Genomic DNA, 16,884 nt, shown 5'->3' with positions numbered 1-16,884 from the left:
AATACACACTTAAATAATTTTCTAATGCTAAATTGTAGCCTATTTATCCTATATTTTTTGGTATTCATCTATAGATTCAGGTCAAATGAAATATACATACAGACACTAAAACTAAAATATATGGTGTTCTTAAATCCACTGTACTAAATCACAAATGAATTGAGATTTTCATACCGATATTGCAAATCTCATATAATATCCAAAATAATTGAAAACAAATAAATTATCGTGGTTTTTGGCATATTCGATTGACTGTAAATTTCAATAAATTAGCGTGAATGGAAACAGTTGTTATAACATTTGTAGCTATACTAGATAATTAATCAGTATATTGTATTTTAATTTAAGAATTCAGCAATAATACTATAATGATTTGTTAGATATTGGAATTAAAATTTGAGTATGATTTTGGAATTTAATGAAATATTTTTAAATTACTTACCCAAATAACAACTTGATCATCTCCTCTTCCAGCTTTTTGTCTCCATAATGGAACTGTTCTACCTTCATTTGATACAAAAACAGCATAACATTTTGATAGTTCTTCGGGTCTTGTTTTTTTCACTTGTTCACATAATTTCCATACGTTCTCTTCACTAAAAACAAAAATATAAAAAAAAGGAAACAACAAATTTATTTTTGCTCTTAATTGAGAAATATTGAGATTTTCTTATATTATGCACAAACAATTGTTCATGAAAAATGACGACAAAACGGGTCCATTTAATCAGACCCATTCTGCAACCTATTGAGAGGGTGTAGTTTTAGGGGACGTTGGAAGATCGGTTGGGCAAGTATACTATATACGGACTTTAATATAGCTACTTCGCGAAGAGGAGATTGAGGTTGTATTGAGAGTTGAAATTTAATGAGAAAATATATTAATCAATTCGGATAGTTTGAAAAATTTCAAAGACACTGCTGCGGTAATGCTGCCGAAAGAATTAGATTACCGATCGCTGGTAAATTGTTCCAAATAAAAAGTTTACGCAGGGTTTAGAGCTGTGGAATTTACTGGACCCCTCTCACTGACTCACAATAAGGTATAATATACTTCCATTACAATTTTAATTGTAAATTTTGATTAATAAGTGAAACTTATTAGTATTTCAATATAATATAAAAATCCACATAACCTTAAGTATGCATAACACACACACACATCGTCTGTAATTTAAAAATTTATTAGCGTATTCAAAGTTATACTCTATTTTAATACGGACATAAATGAATGAATCAAATTTGATAATTTATCAAAAAAAAAATATTTAATATCAAATTTAACTTCGTTCTGTCCCGCATATTTCATTTTAATAGCGGTAAGTGTAATACAAAATTTACTACATGCATATGTAAATCAAAAGTACAAAACAATGAGATTTTTATTTCGGTTTCAATACTTTCGGGCATTATATACACATATATGTGTATGATATAGCCTCACATATACTTGTATTATGCTTATATTATGTAATAATATTGTATAAAAGTAATAAAATAATAAATTACAATTGATTTTAAATAATGCATTTTATGACATAAAAATATGACATTTGACGTATGTTTAAGTTGAAAGTGCTCTTATAAATGAGTGAGATTTCAAATATTTATATTGCTATCTTTAAAACAATATTTTATCAAGAATTTAATTAATTTTTTTTGTTTTTCCACAGTACTTTAAGAGATTTGATATTGCAAAGACAAATTATACTTAATATATACATAGATCAGTATTTTTGGCATAGAGGGCGGACTTATGTTTAAAATGAAGTCTAAAGTCAACTTGATTTATTTTCTATAATATACAATTTAAATTGCTTTATGAAGTAAATCGTACATTAGTTTTCATTCCTAATGATTGTACAATCGTTCTTCAGTTGGCGGTTCGAGTTTCCGATATAAAAACCTTAACCTTATTGATTGCAAAAGACAAATTCGAATATCAGTGAGTAAGTACACAGAGAACACCATAGAACACAAGAAATAATATTGTAGTTGTAAATTATTTTACTTGAATAAAAAACGATAAAATGAACTACACTTCATGCTCTCTTCAAATATAATCAAATTTGAGTAAAATTTATGTGTGCTCGCAAAAGTTTTTTTTTTGTTTTATTTTGATTGTAATTTTAAAATTTGTTTTTCTTTTTTAGTTATTTACCGAAAACGGAATTGAAAGGGTATTTCTTAACGTGCCGGTCGTTTTAAATAGAATGCAAAATTAAAAAAAAAATTGTTATACATACTTAGTTTTATAAATTTATTTTGTGGCCAGTATACAGCGGTATTTCTCTGGATGGGTTAAAACTGATTGACCGCATTTTTATGATACGTTACAAAAAATTTACAAAAGAGTGAAATTAAATTCAAAGGAAAAAAAATTATAATAAAACAAAATAATTATTAGAAAGAATAATATAAAAATTTGAAGTTCTAAATTTTAAAATGAAATTACTTTCAATACCATTATTATTAATTTTAATTTCAAATTTTGATGCTAGCTCATTAATTAAATTAAATAATCGTCCAATTATTGGCATTTTATCACAAGAATTAACAACAAAACGTCTTTTACAATATCCAGATAAAACAAGTTATATTGCGGCATCTTATATAAAATATGTTGAAGGAGCTGGCGGAAGAGCTGTACCAATATTCATTGGAAAAAATGAAGAATATTATGAAAATATTTTAAAAAATATTAATGGTGTACTATTACCAGGTGGTGCTGTTTATTTTACTAATCGTAATGGTTATGCAGAAGCTGGTGCAATTATATATAAAAAAATAATTGAAATGAATAAAAATGGTATTTATATGCCAATATGGGGTACATGTTTAGGTTTTGAATTATTAGCATATATGTCAGCAAATAATATTGAAATTCGTACAGCATGTACATCACAAGCACAATCAATTCCATTAAATTTTACAAGAACATATAATAATAGTAAATTATTTGGTAATATACCAAAAAATATTCGATACACTTTAGAAACAAAAAATGCAACAGCAAATTTTCATAAATGGTGTATAACAGAATCAACAATGGAAAAATTTAAATTAAATAAAATATGGAAAGTTTTAAGTAAAAATATTGATCAGAATGGATTAGAATTTATTTCAATAATTGAACATAAAAAATATCCATTTTATGGTGTACAATTTCATCCAGAAAAAAATATATATGAATTTGTTAGAAATCGTAATATTAATCATGATCCAGATGTAATTTTAGCATCACAATATTTTGCTAATTTCTTTATTAATGAATCACGAAAAAATTTCAATTCATTTAGTTCAGAACTGGAAGAACAAAATTATTTAATATATAATTATAGACCAGAATATACGGCTAAAAATAATTCAGCATTTGAACAAATTTATTTTTTTGATGAAGAGATAATTGATAATTCAAATTGAATGTGATTAATATTGTAAATACTTAAATGAAAATTTTATTCTTAAAAAAGAAATCTTATCTGTATACTATGAAATTTTGATAATATTATACATATAACAAATAGCAAAAATTATTAATACTTATTAAGATTTAAAAATACTAATAAAATTAATTTGTTTAATGCAGAGTTTTGTTGTATTATCATGCAAGGCGAAGCAGTATTTACCCATGAAACATTTTTCACAATTATGTTGTTTGGTGGTATGAAAGAAAGAAAGTTTGATATGCTAACATTCATGCAAAATGTTTGAATGTTGTAAGGCAATTTTTATCTTTGGACGCCAGCCATTTTAATCATTGATCATAGAAATCGAATGAGCGCCAATCTATAATTCAAATCGATTTCATTTCATTTCCAACGTCCTATAGAAGATCAAAATTAACAGCTAAACGAATTGAGTTTTTATATTTCATCTCTTAGTCAACGAATATTTAACTAATTAAATGATTATTAAGAATAAAATAATTATTAACATTCTTATATACATCTTACATTTGTTTGTTGGACTTAATTTCTTTATTATTAACTAAGTACAATTACTTTGGTTAATTATTTAATGACATATTATTTTTACGTTGTGGCAATCATGAAATTGTTTTATGTATAGGGTGTCGTAAAGTTTTTTTTATCAAAAAATCAATGCTTATGGCATTAACATTTATGTAAATGTGACGTCCGAAGTTGTGATTTTACGAAATGCCGATTTATTGAGCAGCACTATCCGCATATTATGATATTCGAAAATGTACGTCACTGATTTCAAATCGAGAAATGTGTTCCTGCAAGTGACTCGGCAGGAAATATTCTAGAGTTATGAATTTACGTACAGTCAAGGACTGCAAATAGTATCTCGTTGAGCAAATAATCTGGAAATGGAGAATTTCGTCTCCAAAGTCACTTTCGTTTTGTACTTTATATCCAAGTTCGGCAGATTTTTTAATCAACAAAGGTTTTGGAGAAAAAAGGGTTTCGTTGTAAGTGATTTTACAAAATTATTAAGTCGGACGATTTGATAGCATTGATCAAGTACGAGTCTTTTCATTATATTTTAACTACCTCGCACAATTTAACCCTCTCTTATAAGTTCTAACCGAAATACCCTCTCTTATAAAAGTAAAACCGAAATACTTTATATATACCTTTAAAATTTTTTATAACACAACTAGAAGTTTTATACTAACAAGGCGGTATTAATGATAGTAAACTACATTGTTTATATCGTAAATTTTTACTATGAGGAATCTTCCGCTTCATATTATATCTGTAAGTAGCTATACATGTGAATTTAATTTTTTTGAAAAAATGATTTTCAGTTATACATACACACAAGCACAAATATTTGTGTTGTGAAATATAAACACGTACAGGTAGACAATAAATATAAGCGTAAATAAAATGAATAAATTGTTCATTTCTCTTTTAGTTTTTGTTTTTAACAAAAACAAAGAGTAGGTGTGTTCAATTTAAATATTTTATTAGTATAGTATTTTTGCCTCTCATTTTTCTTTCACTTTTATTTTTTCACTTCCTTATACTCCTTATAGCATTAAAATATTTTCTTAGAATCTAAAAGGTCGTCACTTCTCGAATTTCTTATATACAAGGATAATAAATCAACCAAATTATTTTCTGTGCTACCACCAAGTTAATACAATTTTTTGTTGTTCCTCTTTTCTTTCGTTTTTGGTTTCTGAAACAAGTTGCTTTTTCTTTCTTTTTAGAATTTATGTTTTTAATGTATTTAATTTTATATTGGTTATTTATTATAACAATAATATACTTACTTAACATAAATATGACTCTGTTTTATATTTAACGCGTTCTTTTTTGCGTGTGTACACTATTCAGTTGTACATTTAAGTATGATACCATCAAGCAGTGAAAAGAGAGGCTAAACAAAGAATGGTGAATGTATGTACTGACAAAGTGCTTGAATATTTTAATTTTGAACTTAATGTCAAATTATTTTCATAAATTAAAATATAATTATTGTTTTAAGTCATAACAAGAACACTATACGTAGTTTTGTATAGCAGCGCCCAGCCAGTTTCATCGATATTTTGTGTAAATCTAGAGCTGACTGCGTGTCGCAATCGCAAGATTTCGTGCGGTATCTAGATAATTTTCAAGGATTTCACAGGCCTTTCACATTGCCAATACTTTCGCTTGTAATACTCTTGTTGTTCTCTGTTGGGAAAACGACATAGTTCCGATATGCCTTCTTAAATTTAATGGCAGTCGCAGCCTGATGTTTAACGTATTTATCCAATATATGAAGACGGAAGGATTCATTCAAAGAATCCGTATTGTACAACCTTAGAGGACGACCTAGTTTTCCTGATACGTGCTTTCCTTTGTGTTCTACCAATCTTGTTGCAATCATATGCCCTCCCAGATACTGGCTACCGCCTATTTTAAAACACTCTATACACTAAAAATTGTTTATAACACAATAAAAAGTTTTATATTAACAAAGCTTCCAGCGCATCATAGGTAAGTATCGGTCGACAATTCCGAAAACAACATTTGTTTTTAGGTTCATAAATACAAGTGAAATTGCAATGCACTCGAACTATATTTTAGGTACACATACGCGCTAAAGCTTTACTGGCATTTAAGACATACTCGAATAACATTTTCAAGAATCTTCAATGATCTAGCAAGCAATTGATTTGCGATAAGGTTTTTGTTATCATAGCACTTGCAAGTTATTTTTAAATTTTTGTTTTTAAGCATTTAAAAATTCATTATCAACTTTGAATACATATTTTAATTACTTTATAATTCTAAAATGGTTAATTCAAATCGTAAAGGTTAATGAGCCTGACAACATGATTATTTTGAAATTTTCAATTGAAATAAGTTAAGTGAATTTATGTAATTCGTTCTTATACCCTATTTGTTGGATTTGGCTTAATTTCCAAATAAAAATTATAATTTTGTTACCTTTTAATATCACCTAAAAGTAATTTTGACTGAAATTTTAAAATAATTAAATTGGATAGCCTAAATACATGCACTAATACAAATTAAATTGAATAATTTTATATAACTGCAGTACAAATTTTAGTACTTTGTGAACGAATTTGGCGTTGGTGGCAGGAGTGTTGGGATCGGCCGTTGGAAATGAGGCAGGTAAACCTTTCCGTCTCGTGGTCCGTCTTTCTGAAAGGCCAGTGAAGTGTTGGCGTCTAATAAGAGGGAGACAAAGTTGGTGTTCACCCCCTAGGGGGATTCCACTTGTCGTGGTGGGGAGGCTTATGTAGGACTAAAGAACCCAAGAGCGATGTCGGTGAATACTGTATATTTTATACGTGAGGGAGGTCTGAAAAACCAAGAGAATCCCACAACCCAACTATTATGAAGGATGTCTGAAAGGAGTGTTCAAGTGTCATCTGGACCTACGACGGGCGGCCAGGGCTTGGCCCCAGGTGGGGCTAAGTCGCCAGTGGGACCGTACTTCAAGGTGGAAACAGGCATTGAAGAACATAATGCTACTGAATGGAATGCAAACGAAGAGATGCGGTAGGTACCGGAGGCCGAAGGTGTGGCTGTGGGTACCCAAACCCTACGTTGCAGCGGAGAAGGTGCTCAGATTACTGATTGCACAGAATCAGGAGCTTGGGGTTGAGGACTGGACTGTGGTTAGGGAGAAGCCTCGGAAGGAAACTGGACAACACTTCCTTTTGAGCACAAATAGAAAATCGGTGCCCTATATAGAGAAAAATGGCGGATTGGTAAGGGGAGAAAACGGAAAAGGGTAGAATACGGGGCCGGAGGCTTAAGGACTATGTCCTGTATTACAAAATCGGAGTAAGTAGACAGAGATCTTGTATTTTCGCCAGGAAGGCCTTCGATACCAATTACCCAATAAGCCGCCCTGCAAAGTGTGGTAGGCCACCATGGTGGTGTAACGATATTAGTGAATCCAGAAGGAAAGTGAGAAGGCTACATAATTTGGCGAAGCGGGAAAGAATCCCATCCATGTGGGAAGAATATAAGAAGGAACTGAGGGCTTTTAAGTACACAATAAGGAAGATCAAACGGAGGTTTTGGAGGAGCTATTGCACGTCATTTTAAAATACCAATGAGGTTGCAAGATTAAGGAAACTATAATCGGGGGAGCCCCTGGTACTTGGTTTTGTTAAAAGAGATGATGGTACTCGGGCTGGCTCTAGTATAGAAACGTTGGGGGAGCTGATGGAGGTTCACTTTCCGGGTTCAATTCCCGAGGAAAAAGGAAGAGCAAAAGCCAAGGGAGAGGAACGGAGACTGTACGAGTTTTAGGTAAAGAAATTTTTACGGGGGAGAGGATACAGCGGGCTATTAAGTCTTTTGGCCCCTACAAGTCTCCGGGAACGGATGAGGTGTGGCTTATTATGTGGCGGAGGGCACCGAGAGTGATCATTGATTGGTTGGTGGTAATTTTTCGTAGCTGCCTGTATATGGGGTATGTTCCTAGAGAATGGGGAGAGGTAAGGACGGTTTTTCTGCCGAAGCCTGGTAGGAGTGGTCATGTCAGCGTGACGGATTTCCGGCCAATCAGCCTGTCGTCTTTTGTGATGGGGACCATGGAGAGGTTAGTGGAAAAATTTAAAAGGAATGAGGAAAGGGAGTCGGGTCTGTCAAATGACCAGCATGCCTACAGAAGAGGGAGATCTGTGGAGACGGCGCTGCACGCGGTGGTTACGCAGGTGGAGGTGTCTCTGCAGTACAAGGAGTATACATTGGCTACTTTCTTGGATGCTTTCAATAATGTAAAGGTCGAGGCTATCGTGGGGGCTCTCGAAGATGTAGGAGTAGAGGAGGGAATAATCAGATGGATAGAGCAAATGCTTACTACTAGGGTGGTTTTGGCCGAGTGGGGCCCAAGTAGGGTGAGGATGCTGTCGGTGAGAGGCACTCCTGGGAAGGGGGGGGGGGTCCTGTCGCCATATCTGGGTCCTGTTGTGGAGGGTTATCTTAGGCTCATGGGGGATAGTGGATGTAGAGTTATTGCCTATGCGGATGATGTGGCAATCCTGGTCTCGGGTAAATACCCGGAAGTACTGAGTGCAATAATGCAGGGGGGTCTTGATAGAGTGGATGTTTAGGCGCGGGGATGCGGTTTTTCTGTGAATCCCGTAAAAACTGTGCTGGTGTTGTTCACGAGGAAAAGGAAGGTGCCTGGGTTTGCCCTGCCTAGGATGGCGGGAGTCGAACTGGGTTTGGCGGACTGTGCGCGATACCTGGGCGTGATTATGGATAGTAAGCTGCTGTGGAGGGAAAACATAGAGAATAGAGTAAGGAGGGCCACGACTGCGTTGTTTGTCTGCAAGCGGACGGCTGGTAGACGGTGGGGAGTGAGTCCTCGACTGGTCTACTGGTAGTATGAGTGTGTGGTTAGGCTTATTCTGACGTATGGGGCATTGGTCCGGTGGCCAGCGGTGCTTCGGGATAGGAAAAGGAGGAAGTTGGAGAGGGTGCAACGTATTGCGTGTATTGGGGTGAGGCTGCATTGCGTACTATACCCACTTTGGGTTTGGAGGTTATTCTTGACCTGGATGCGCTGGGTGAGCAGGTAAAAGCGGCGACTGCGAGGAGTGGCTTGAGGTTACAAGCGATGGGTATACTTAAAAACAGAGAATACACACACAGTAGAATTCTGGGGGAATATGGAATGCGACCTACGGACGTTTGGTCTGATTTTGTGGTGCCATACACTGACTGGACAGGAGGACTGGAGGGTTGTGGTGCCATACACCGACTGGAGGGTGATGGTTCCACAAAGGGAGTATTGGAGTGTGGGGGGGTTATGCACGCATGAGGGGTTATCCATCTACACGGATGGTTCTAAGACCATGGATGGTACGGTGGCGGGGGTCTTCTCTGAGGAGTTGGGAATAAAACTATCGATTGGGTTGCCTGAAAGATGTGGGGTCTTCCAGGCAGAGATTTTGTCGGTGCTTAGGGCGGCGGAATTGGCTGCATCAAAACCGGTGGGGGGATGCGAGCTGGCAATTTTTGTGGATAGTAGGGCGGCGATTGGGGCCCTCGCGTCCTATTCGGTTGGGTCGGCTTTGGTGGGTCGATGCAGGGGGGCACTTAGGGCACTTTGTACTATGTGCAGGGTGACTGTGTGTTGGGTTCCCGGTGATAGCGGAATACGAGGTAATGAGATATCAGATCGTCTTGCGAGGGTTGGGGCTGGCGGGGATGCTGACGTGGTAGACGCGTCAGTTCGTCTGCCGCTGAGTGCTTATCTTGCCGTCATAGATGGTGAGAGTAGGAGAAGGAGCCGGGTCTTGTGGGCGGAGGCTCACAGGTGTAGGGTGACCAAGGCAATGTGGCCTATCAGGGACGAAAGGAGGACGAGGATGCTGTTGAGATATAATAGGGCTGATCACAGCACACTGGTTGGGGTCTTGACGGGGCATTGCATTCTGGGGAAAATGGCCAGAAGGCTTGGGATTGCTATGACGGATGTATGTCATGGGTGTCGGGATGTGGCGGAGGTGGAGGATGGAGAGTATGTCCTCTGTGCGTGTCCGTTTCTGATGTGGAAGAGAAGGCGTGTCTTGGGGTCTTATTTTTACGATAACCTGGGGGACCTTTCCGAGATGTCTCTTGCGCGGCATTTGGGCTTCGCCAGGGAGGTTGGCTGGTTCGGATAGGGGGGTCTTGTGTGTCGAACTGCATGGGGGTTGTTGGGTGTTTTTTCGGGGATTGCCGATGGGCCCTTTTCTGTTGGCCTAGTGCATGGGCTTTACGCGGGTGTACGGGTGGAGCCCCCCTTTTACTACTCCTACTACTAAGTTGGTTGTCAGCTTCCTCATTGAAGCCCAGACAGGGTTATCTTTTGAAAAAATTGGAATAATCTTGGCATGGTTTATGTAGATTTTTCCATAATAAAGATGAGGCAATTGAGAATATTCTTGGCTTTCATGATGCATTGGCCAGGAGGTTTGGTGGAACGGAATTGTATGAGGTGGCACTTGAATGAATCTCTAATTACGTGAGATTTATTGGACTAGCTGGTGCTTTATAAGGTGGGATGTTAAAATAAGTTTCTATGAATGCAGCGACTCTATGTCTAAGGATGAACGCTGCAAATCTATAAATCTAAATCTAATATCTATGGGTAAATACATCCGTACACATAATATTGTTATACAAATTAATGTTATTTAAAAAAAGCAAGGTTATATTCATTAACGAATAACCGTTTTCTTTAAACTTTTTAATTTGCATAAAATTTTATTATTATCTATTTCAAAACAAAAAAAAAATAAAAAAAAATAGGAAATACAAGTTTTTTGAAATTCATAGAAGAGATCCGATTAATCTTAACAAAAAAAACCAGAAAGGATTTTCATTATTTTTTTGTGTGTTTTTTGTTTTACCTATACAAATACCATATTATACAATTTAATTTTGACTTCCTTAATGGCTTAAATTTGATTGTGTCTTTTACGAAATTTTGTTCTTTTTTTCGTTTAATAAAATCTGATTTGAATAAAAATTTAATTACTCGCTCCTAAATTGAAAAGTTTTCATTTAAAAAAAAGGAAAAATAATTAAAATTTAAATGGGGTTGCTGTATCACTCAAAATATTTGAAAATTATATTGGAATTGAAAAAAAAATTTATAGCTTTGTACAGTTAATTAGATCAAGCTAATTATTGAAGTTAACGGGATACTCATAAAAATTTTATGACTTTCAATTCAAAAGATAAAAATTATAAATTAAATATAAAAATAAATGAAATTTTAATCATATAGCAATGAAGTATTTAATAGAGAACAAGGGGGATGAGTAAATTAAAATTCACATTAAGTTTCAAAGTGCATTGTTACAAAGTTTCTTGAATTAGCTTGAATTTATAGCAACTCGCATGGTTAGTAGGAAGTAATCGAGGTAATTGGATATTAAAAAACAATTATGTAATAGTGAAAAAAAAAGAACCGAACGTTACCGAGCAGAAGTGAAGATGAACGATTTGTTTTATTCTATCACGAGCACGAGAGCATTTCTCTCATGAGATAGAAAAAGAGATTTTTTTTTTGCCTTCATATTTGATTTACTTTTATAAATTTCACTTAGTTGCATATTTTACACAATTCAAGAAAGGATTCAAATTTAAAATAAAATAATTATTTAAATTGGAAAAAAATAAATGAATAAGAATGAGAATGAATAAAAAAAATTTCTAATTTAAAACCATCAACAGGTTTGTTCAAATTCAACCCTTGTCCCATTAATTACAGATTTATAAAACTTAAAGTGGCGGAATGAAAAATTTATTATATTTTCCGAGAAAAAAAGAAAAATCTTTTTATTACTTTAAATTTTATCCAGAACCCGAAATTCTTTACTTAAATTTTTTACAATAACAAAAGAAATACATTGCAGGTATGGTAACAGATATAAGAAAATTAACAGGTTCTCTTTAAACTGGCTAAAAAAAAAATTAAAAGTTTCTGGACTATGTGACACCAGTAGTAATGAAGTTCGAAAGTGTATCCTATGCTAACTTTGAATGGCTCAAAGTAATTTATAAAGTATCTAGCTATTTGAACGAGCCAAATGTTTGAATGGATCGAAAATCGTTGATAAAATTTGTGGTACAAGAAACGTACAACGGCATACTTCTATTATAACAATTGCAATCTAGTAGTGTATGGTCATGTTAGACATAGATCGGTACAGTTGTATTTGCGTGTGCAGTTCTAATAAAGATTTCCAATGGCAACACATTTTTTTAGTTTGCTACAAAAAGCATTCCGTTATTAATGATAGAACTGCAAAAAGATCAGCTATCAAATAGACAATTCATAAGCTCAATTAGTAGAGAATATAAATCAAACTTTTTGACACCTGAGCTTTTGTTTGCAATCTTACTTTAGTAGCCAGTTCTAACTAATTTTAGCTAATAAGATCTCTTACATTTAAAACTGCAAACGCAACTTCAACAGCTAAGCAACAACTAAATTTTATACCAAAGATGTGTTTGAAAGGTTATTGATTTTTAAAAAAACTTTGAGATTCCCTAAGTTTTAAACTAACACAATTTTTTCCAATGTAACCTAATGGGCTTGTGTATATTGTTTTTGCTATATGTATTTTCAATATAAAAGCAGATGCATTCAAACAATTCATCTCGAACTCCTTATTTTCCTTACCTTAACAATTTTAACGAGAAATCCTTGAAGGCAAAGGAATACAAACTGTAAGTATTTTTGTTTAATCTCGTTTTTTATTGATGATTTTTTAATGAAAATTCAATCATTTATTCTTAATTATTGATTTAATCAAAATGAAATTAGTTATCCATTAAAAAAAATTTATTAAATGTTTAGTTTGCGTTAAAAAGTTTATACAAAAAGGTTAAAAGGGAACACAAATGAAATTCAGGCAAAAATAATATTTATTTGAAATTTAAAATTTAATATTGCTGAAAAATTATGAAGTAGTTGTTAATTTATGTTGTACATAACTATGGTGAACTTCCCATCCAATTTTATGAAATCCACCTGTGGGAGAAATCCAAAGTGGGGGAAATGGCCACATCAGACGATTGTCACAATTTATTTCAGCATATTACACTTTAAAGAAGAAAGAAACAAAGAAGAGGCTAAGCCTTTTAACAGGAACATTTGGTTGTCTGTTAAACAAACACGCTATCAATTTATAGGAAGGAATAAATAAGATAAGAAAATTAATAGACATATGAAGTCAAAGGTAAGTGAAAATGGTTTAAATATTGGAGTTTTAATACTCAATCTGTGGTAGAATTAAATTTGAATCAAACTAGGCTAAGGTTAATTCACATTAAGTTCATCGCAAGACTACGTAATCACAAACAACTTACAACTTATCATGCAACAATATTTCTAAGAAACGAGTGTACTTATATTAGTATTGCAAGACTGACCATTGAAATCTTTAATAGTCAACAATCTTGTTACAAAGGAATACGGTCTGTGATTATGCGAACGGCAATGTAATATCGAGCATGTAAGTTTATCGCCTCCCTCAAACACAAACGAAGATAGCTGCGTCAACAAAGGGGCAATCCCGTATGACTAACTCAAAACTCACCACCATGTAACTTGTTATGGTATAAATACTTACTTTCAAAATTAATAAATTCTTAAAATAATTTCATTCAATTTATACATTCCAATAAAAGATGCTTATAGGATTTGAAAATTTAAACACACATGTAATAATTTACAAGGGCAGGTTATTATTTAAACTTTAAAGAATATTTATTAATATATATCCGTATTAATACCGTTATAAATCATGTTTTGTTTAAAAATTTTTCATATATAACAAAAAAAATATTTCAAGCTTCAAAAAACATATGATAATTTAAACATTTACACATGTTATAAAATTCTAAGATATAATTTATTGAGTAAATTTACTGTTCCAAAGATATAAAGAATAAAAAAAAAAAGATAAAAGGAGTTGGATAATAAAATATTGTAGATTATCGAATTTATGATATTATGTCATTATTATGTCATCCTTATTCAATAAAAACCTACAGAAATATTTAGATCTTTATGACATACTTATATGTAGGTACACAAGAAAAATATCGTATGTAGTACATGTATGTACATTATTGATAGATTGTCGTCAAAAATGATGGATGAATGGTGCGAAAATATTCAATCATATAATTCTCTAGACTCAAAAATACCATTTAGCAGCTAACATTTTGTCATATACTTGTAATATATGCTCGTAATTCCATTTTCAACTTCATTCCTTTTTCTAGTTTTGTATAATGTAAATTGTTGTAAGGTAATTCAAACATTGTTCGTGGATATCGTTCGGTATGATAAAATTTTAATGAAATTTTTGACATAAAAAATAGCTAAGAATTTAATATTAAATTCTGTTGAATGAACGACAATGCAATTAATAGCTATCCTCATATTTTTTTAAAATGGTAGAAATTAAAATTTGGTATCCATTAAGTGTATTTCGCCGATTTACGCGTCTGAAAAAGACGACTTTTTATTTACAATTTTAATTATTTTCAAACAAAATCCATTATAGTAAGTCATCGAGTCGAGGGAATTGAGGCACCCACCTTGAGATGGATCGGGGCCATGCTGGGCTCCCGAAATATTACCGCCAGGGTGGAAGGCGCCAAGATTACGGTGCGGGCCATGCGTGGTTGCCGCAGGGGAGCGGTCCTATCTCCTTTGCTCTGGTGCATTGTGGTGGACGGGTTGCTGTACAAGCTGTCTCATAGCGGGTATAATGTACAGGGCTACGCTGATGATCTGGTCGTTGTTGTGAGGGGCCAGCACGATGATGTCGTGGCTGACCAAATGCAGGGTGATCTAAACATCATACGGGACTGGACGCAGGTAGAGGGCCTTGGCATTAACCCGGGAAAGGAAGTCATTGTACCATTTAATGTGCGCCCGTTGCTCCTGGGGGGCACAAACATTGGGCCTTCCAAGAAGGTTAAGTATCTGGGAGTAATCCTAGACCAACGACTAAACTGGGGGCCTCATCTTGATGGAGTCATAGTTAGAGCCACCCGGGCCCTATTGGCTTCGACGAGGCTATATGGGAAAATGTGGGGTCTTAGGCCTAAAATGGTCTACTGGACCACCACTACAATTGTTCGACCAATTGTAACTTATTCTTCTATCATATGGTGGCAGAAGGCTGAACAGGCGACGGCGCGGACTACTCTCGCTCGATTGCAGCGCCTCGGATGTCTTGACATAACTGGTGCCCTGAGAGCGTGCTCAACGACCTCAATGGAGGCTCTCCTGGGCTTGGCCCCGCTTCATATTCACCTAAAGGGAGAGGCTATGAAAGGGGCACTGCGGATAAGGCAATACAAGGAGCCAAAGCCGGGTGATCTTAAGGGTCATCTAAGCATCATTGCGGAGATCGCTGGCCTACATGACATGGGGATGCCCTTGGACTTTGGTCTGAGGGAGAGGAACATAGTGAGACCATACGTTGTGGATCTAGCTGAAAGGCGGATCTGGGACGGGGGGAGACCACAACTTCGCTCTGGGGTCGTGGTCTTCTATACGGATGGATTCAAAACCAATAAAGGGGTGGGCGTGGGTGCGTACGGAGAGGACGTAAGCATATCAAGGGCCCTCGGACGCTGCCCATTCACATTTCAGGCTGAGACATATGCCATATAGTTGTGTGCTCTAGAATGTATCAGAAGAAACATAAGAAGGAGCAGGATTTTTATTATATCGGATAGTAGGACTGGTCTCGGGGCCCTCTTGTCTGATGTAGTGGGATCGAGGCTGCTGAAGGAATGCATTGACGTCCTTGGCGTCCTGGCCAGGCACAACAAATTGACCTTGATGTGGGTGCCGGTACACTACGGAGTGGACGGGAACGAGAGAGCTGATGGTCTTGCCAGGGAGGGAGCGGCGGCTCCCTTCATTGGGCCGGAGCCCTCAGTGAATGGGGGGAGCGAGCCAGAGTTGAACACTGAGACAGCTGCCTGGGCCTGTCGCACTCTAGGAAATTTGTACGTCCCCTGGGACTGGGGGGCGGGATCTGGCTTTGATCAGTCGTCCAAATTTGAGAACATTAGTGGGGGTTCTCACTGGACACTGCCTCACGATGGATCTCGCAGCTTGATGTGGCTGCCATACGGCGGTTTGTCAGAGCCTAGGAATAGGGCTAATGCAGGGGGATAGGAATAACACAAGATGCTATGGGTCGACGTAGGTGGGGCCTAGGGGCCTCGGTCCCCGTGGAGGAAAAAAAAAAATACCAGCAAATATATATATATGTATAGTTTTTGTTACTTCAGCCGATTCTGAATATTGTTAAAAATGTGCAAATACTATATTGATTTGCTGCTCAAAAATAAGTGATCTTTTCGATTCCGAAACTGTAGTTAAAAGTTCTTTACAGCTAAAATCGAATACCTATGTAGATCGGAGTTACTCATCTATTTTCAGCTTCCTATAATTCTTTCCGAGAATCCTATTAAAATTTGCTTATACAGCAGACTGAAACTTATCTTAAAGGTTATTTGGCTGTTTGGTCCGTCTCGAATCTATTAAATATTACTAAACTATACTTAATATTGTAGAAGAGTATATTTGAAAATAATTGTTGTTACGAGTATATAAATACGGTTTGATCCTTGTTACACAAATATTCATTGAATGAGAAACAATCAAAAATTTATTAAATTAACTTGGTATACAATGTTATGCAAACGCATAATTCAAGTGAATTACATTTATGGTGTAAGTACTTTTAAATGTTTTTTTAATGTATTTGAAAACATAAAAATAACAAAATTGATTTCCATTGAATTATAATTTATGTGTGGAAGAAAAAACCTTATACATAGTTACAAACACATGTCGGAATTACTGTATTCATTTGCCTCACTTCGTCATACTCATCAACTT

At 35.0% G+C, this 16,884-nt stretch overlaps 2 protein-coding genes across 2 annotated transcripts in view; one reads left to right on the top strand and one right to left on the bottom strand.

Annotated features, from left to right (window-relative positions):
* The window catches only part of LOC129607511 (protein N-terminal glutamine amidohydrolase), a gene marked incomplete at its 5' end in the record, with an annotated part of 80,274 nt that extends 79,664 nt beyond the window's left edge, over nucleotides 1-610 (bottom strand). Inside the window, one exon of the mRNA XM_055518540.1 lies at nucleotides 443-610. Within this exon, the coding sequence (XP_055374515.1) occupies nucleotides 443-610 (168 nt within the window). The remainder of the gene's footprint in view (nucleotides 1-442) is intronic.
* Nucleotides 611-2,167: 1,557 nt separating this feature from the next.
* Nucleotides 2,168-3,423, top strand: LOC129607510 (gamma-glutamyl hydrolase A-like). The gene has a single exon (XM_055518539.1). It carries the CDS (start codon nucleotides 2,446-2,448, stop codon nucleotides 3,421-3,423), a length of 978 nt encoding a protein of 325 aa, XP_055374514.1. The 5' UTR covers nucleotides 2,168-2,445.
* Nucleotides 3,424-16,884: the final 13,461 nt, after the last annotated feature.

The sequence above is a fragment of the Condylostylus longicornis genome, unplaced genomic scaffold, assembly GCF_029603195.1.
Source record: "Condylostylus longicornis isolate FDR11 unplaced genomic scaffold, ASM2960319v2 ptg000027l, whole genome shotgun sequence".
NCBI classification, from domain to species: Eukaryota; Metazoa; Arthropoda; class Insecta; order Diptera; family Dolichopodidae; genus Condylostylus; species Condylostylus longicornis.
The sequence above is the reverse complement of the archived record's forward strand: the minus strand, read 5'-3'. Positions and strand labels throughout refer to the sequence as shown.

Bases quoted from the DNA above. Each gene is read 5' to 3' on its own strand.
- LOC129607510 (XM_055518539.1), top strand. From the start codon at position 2,446: ATGAAATTACTTTCAATACCATTATTATTAATTTTAATTTCAAATTTT.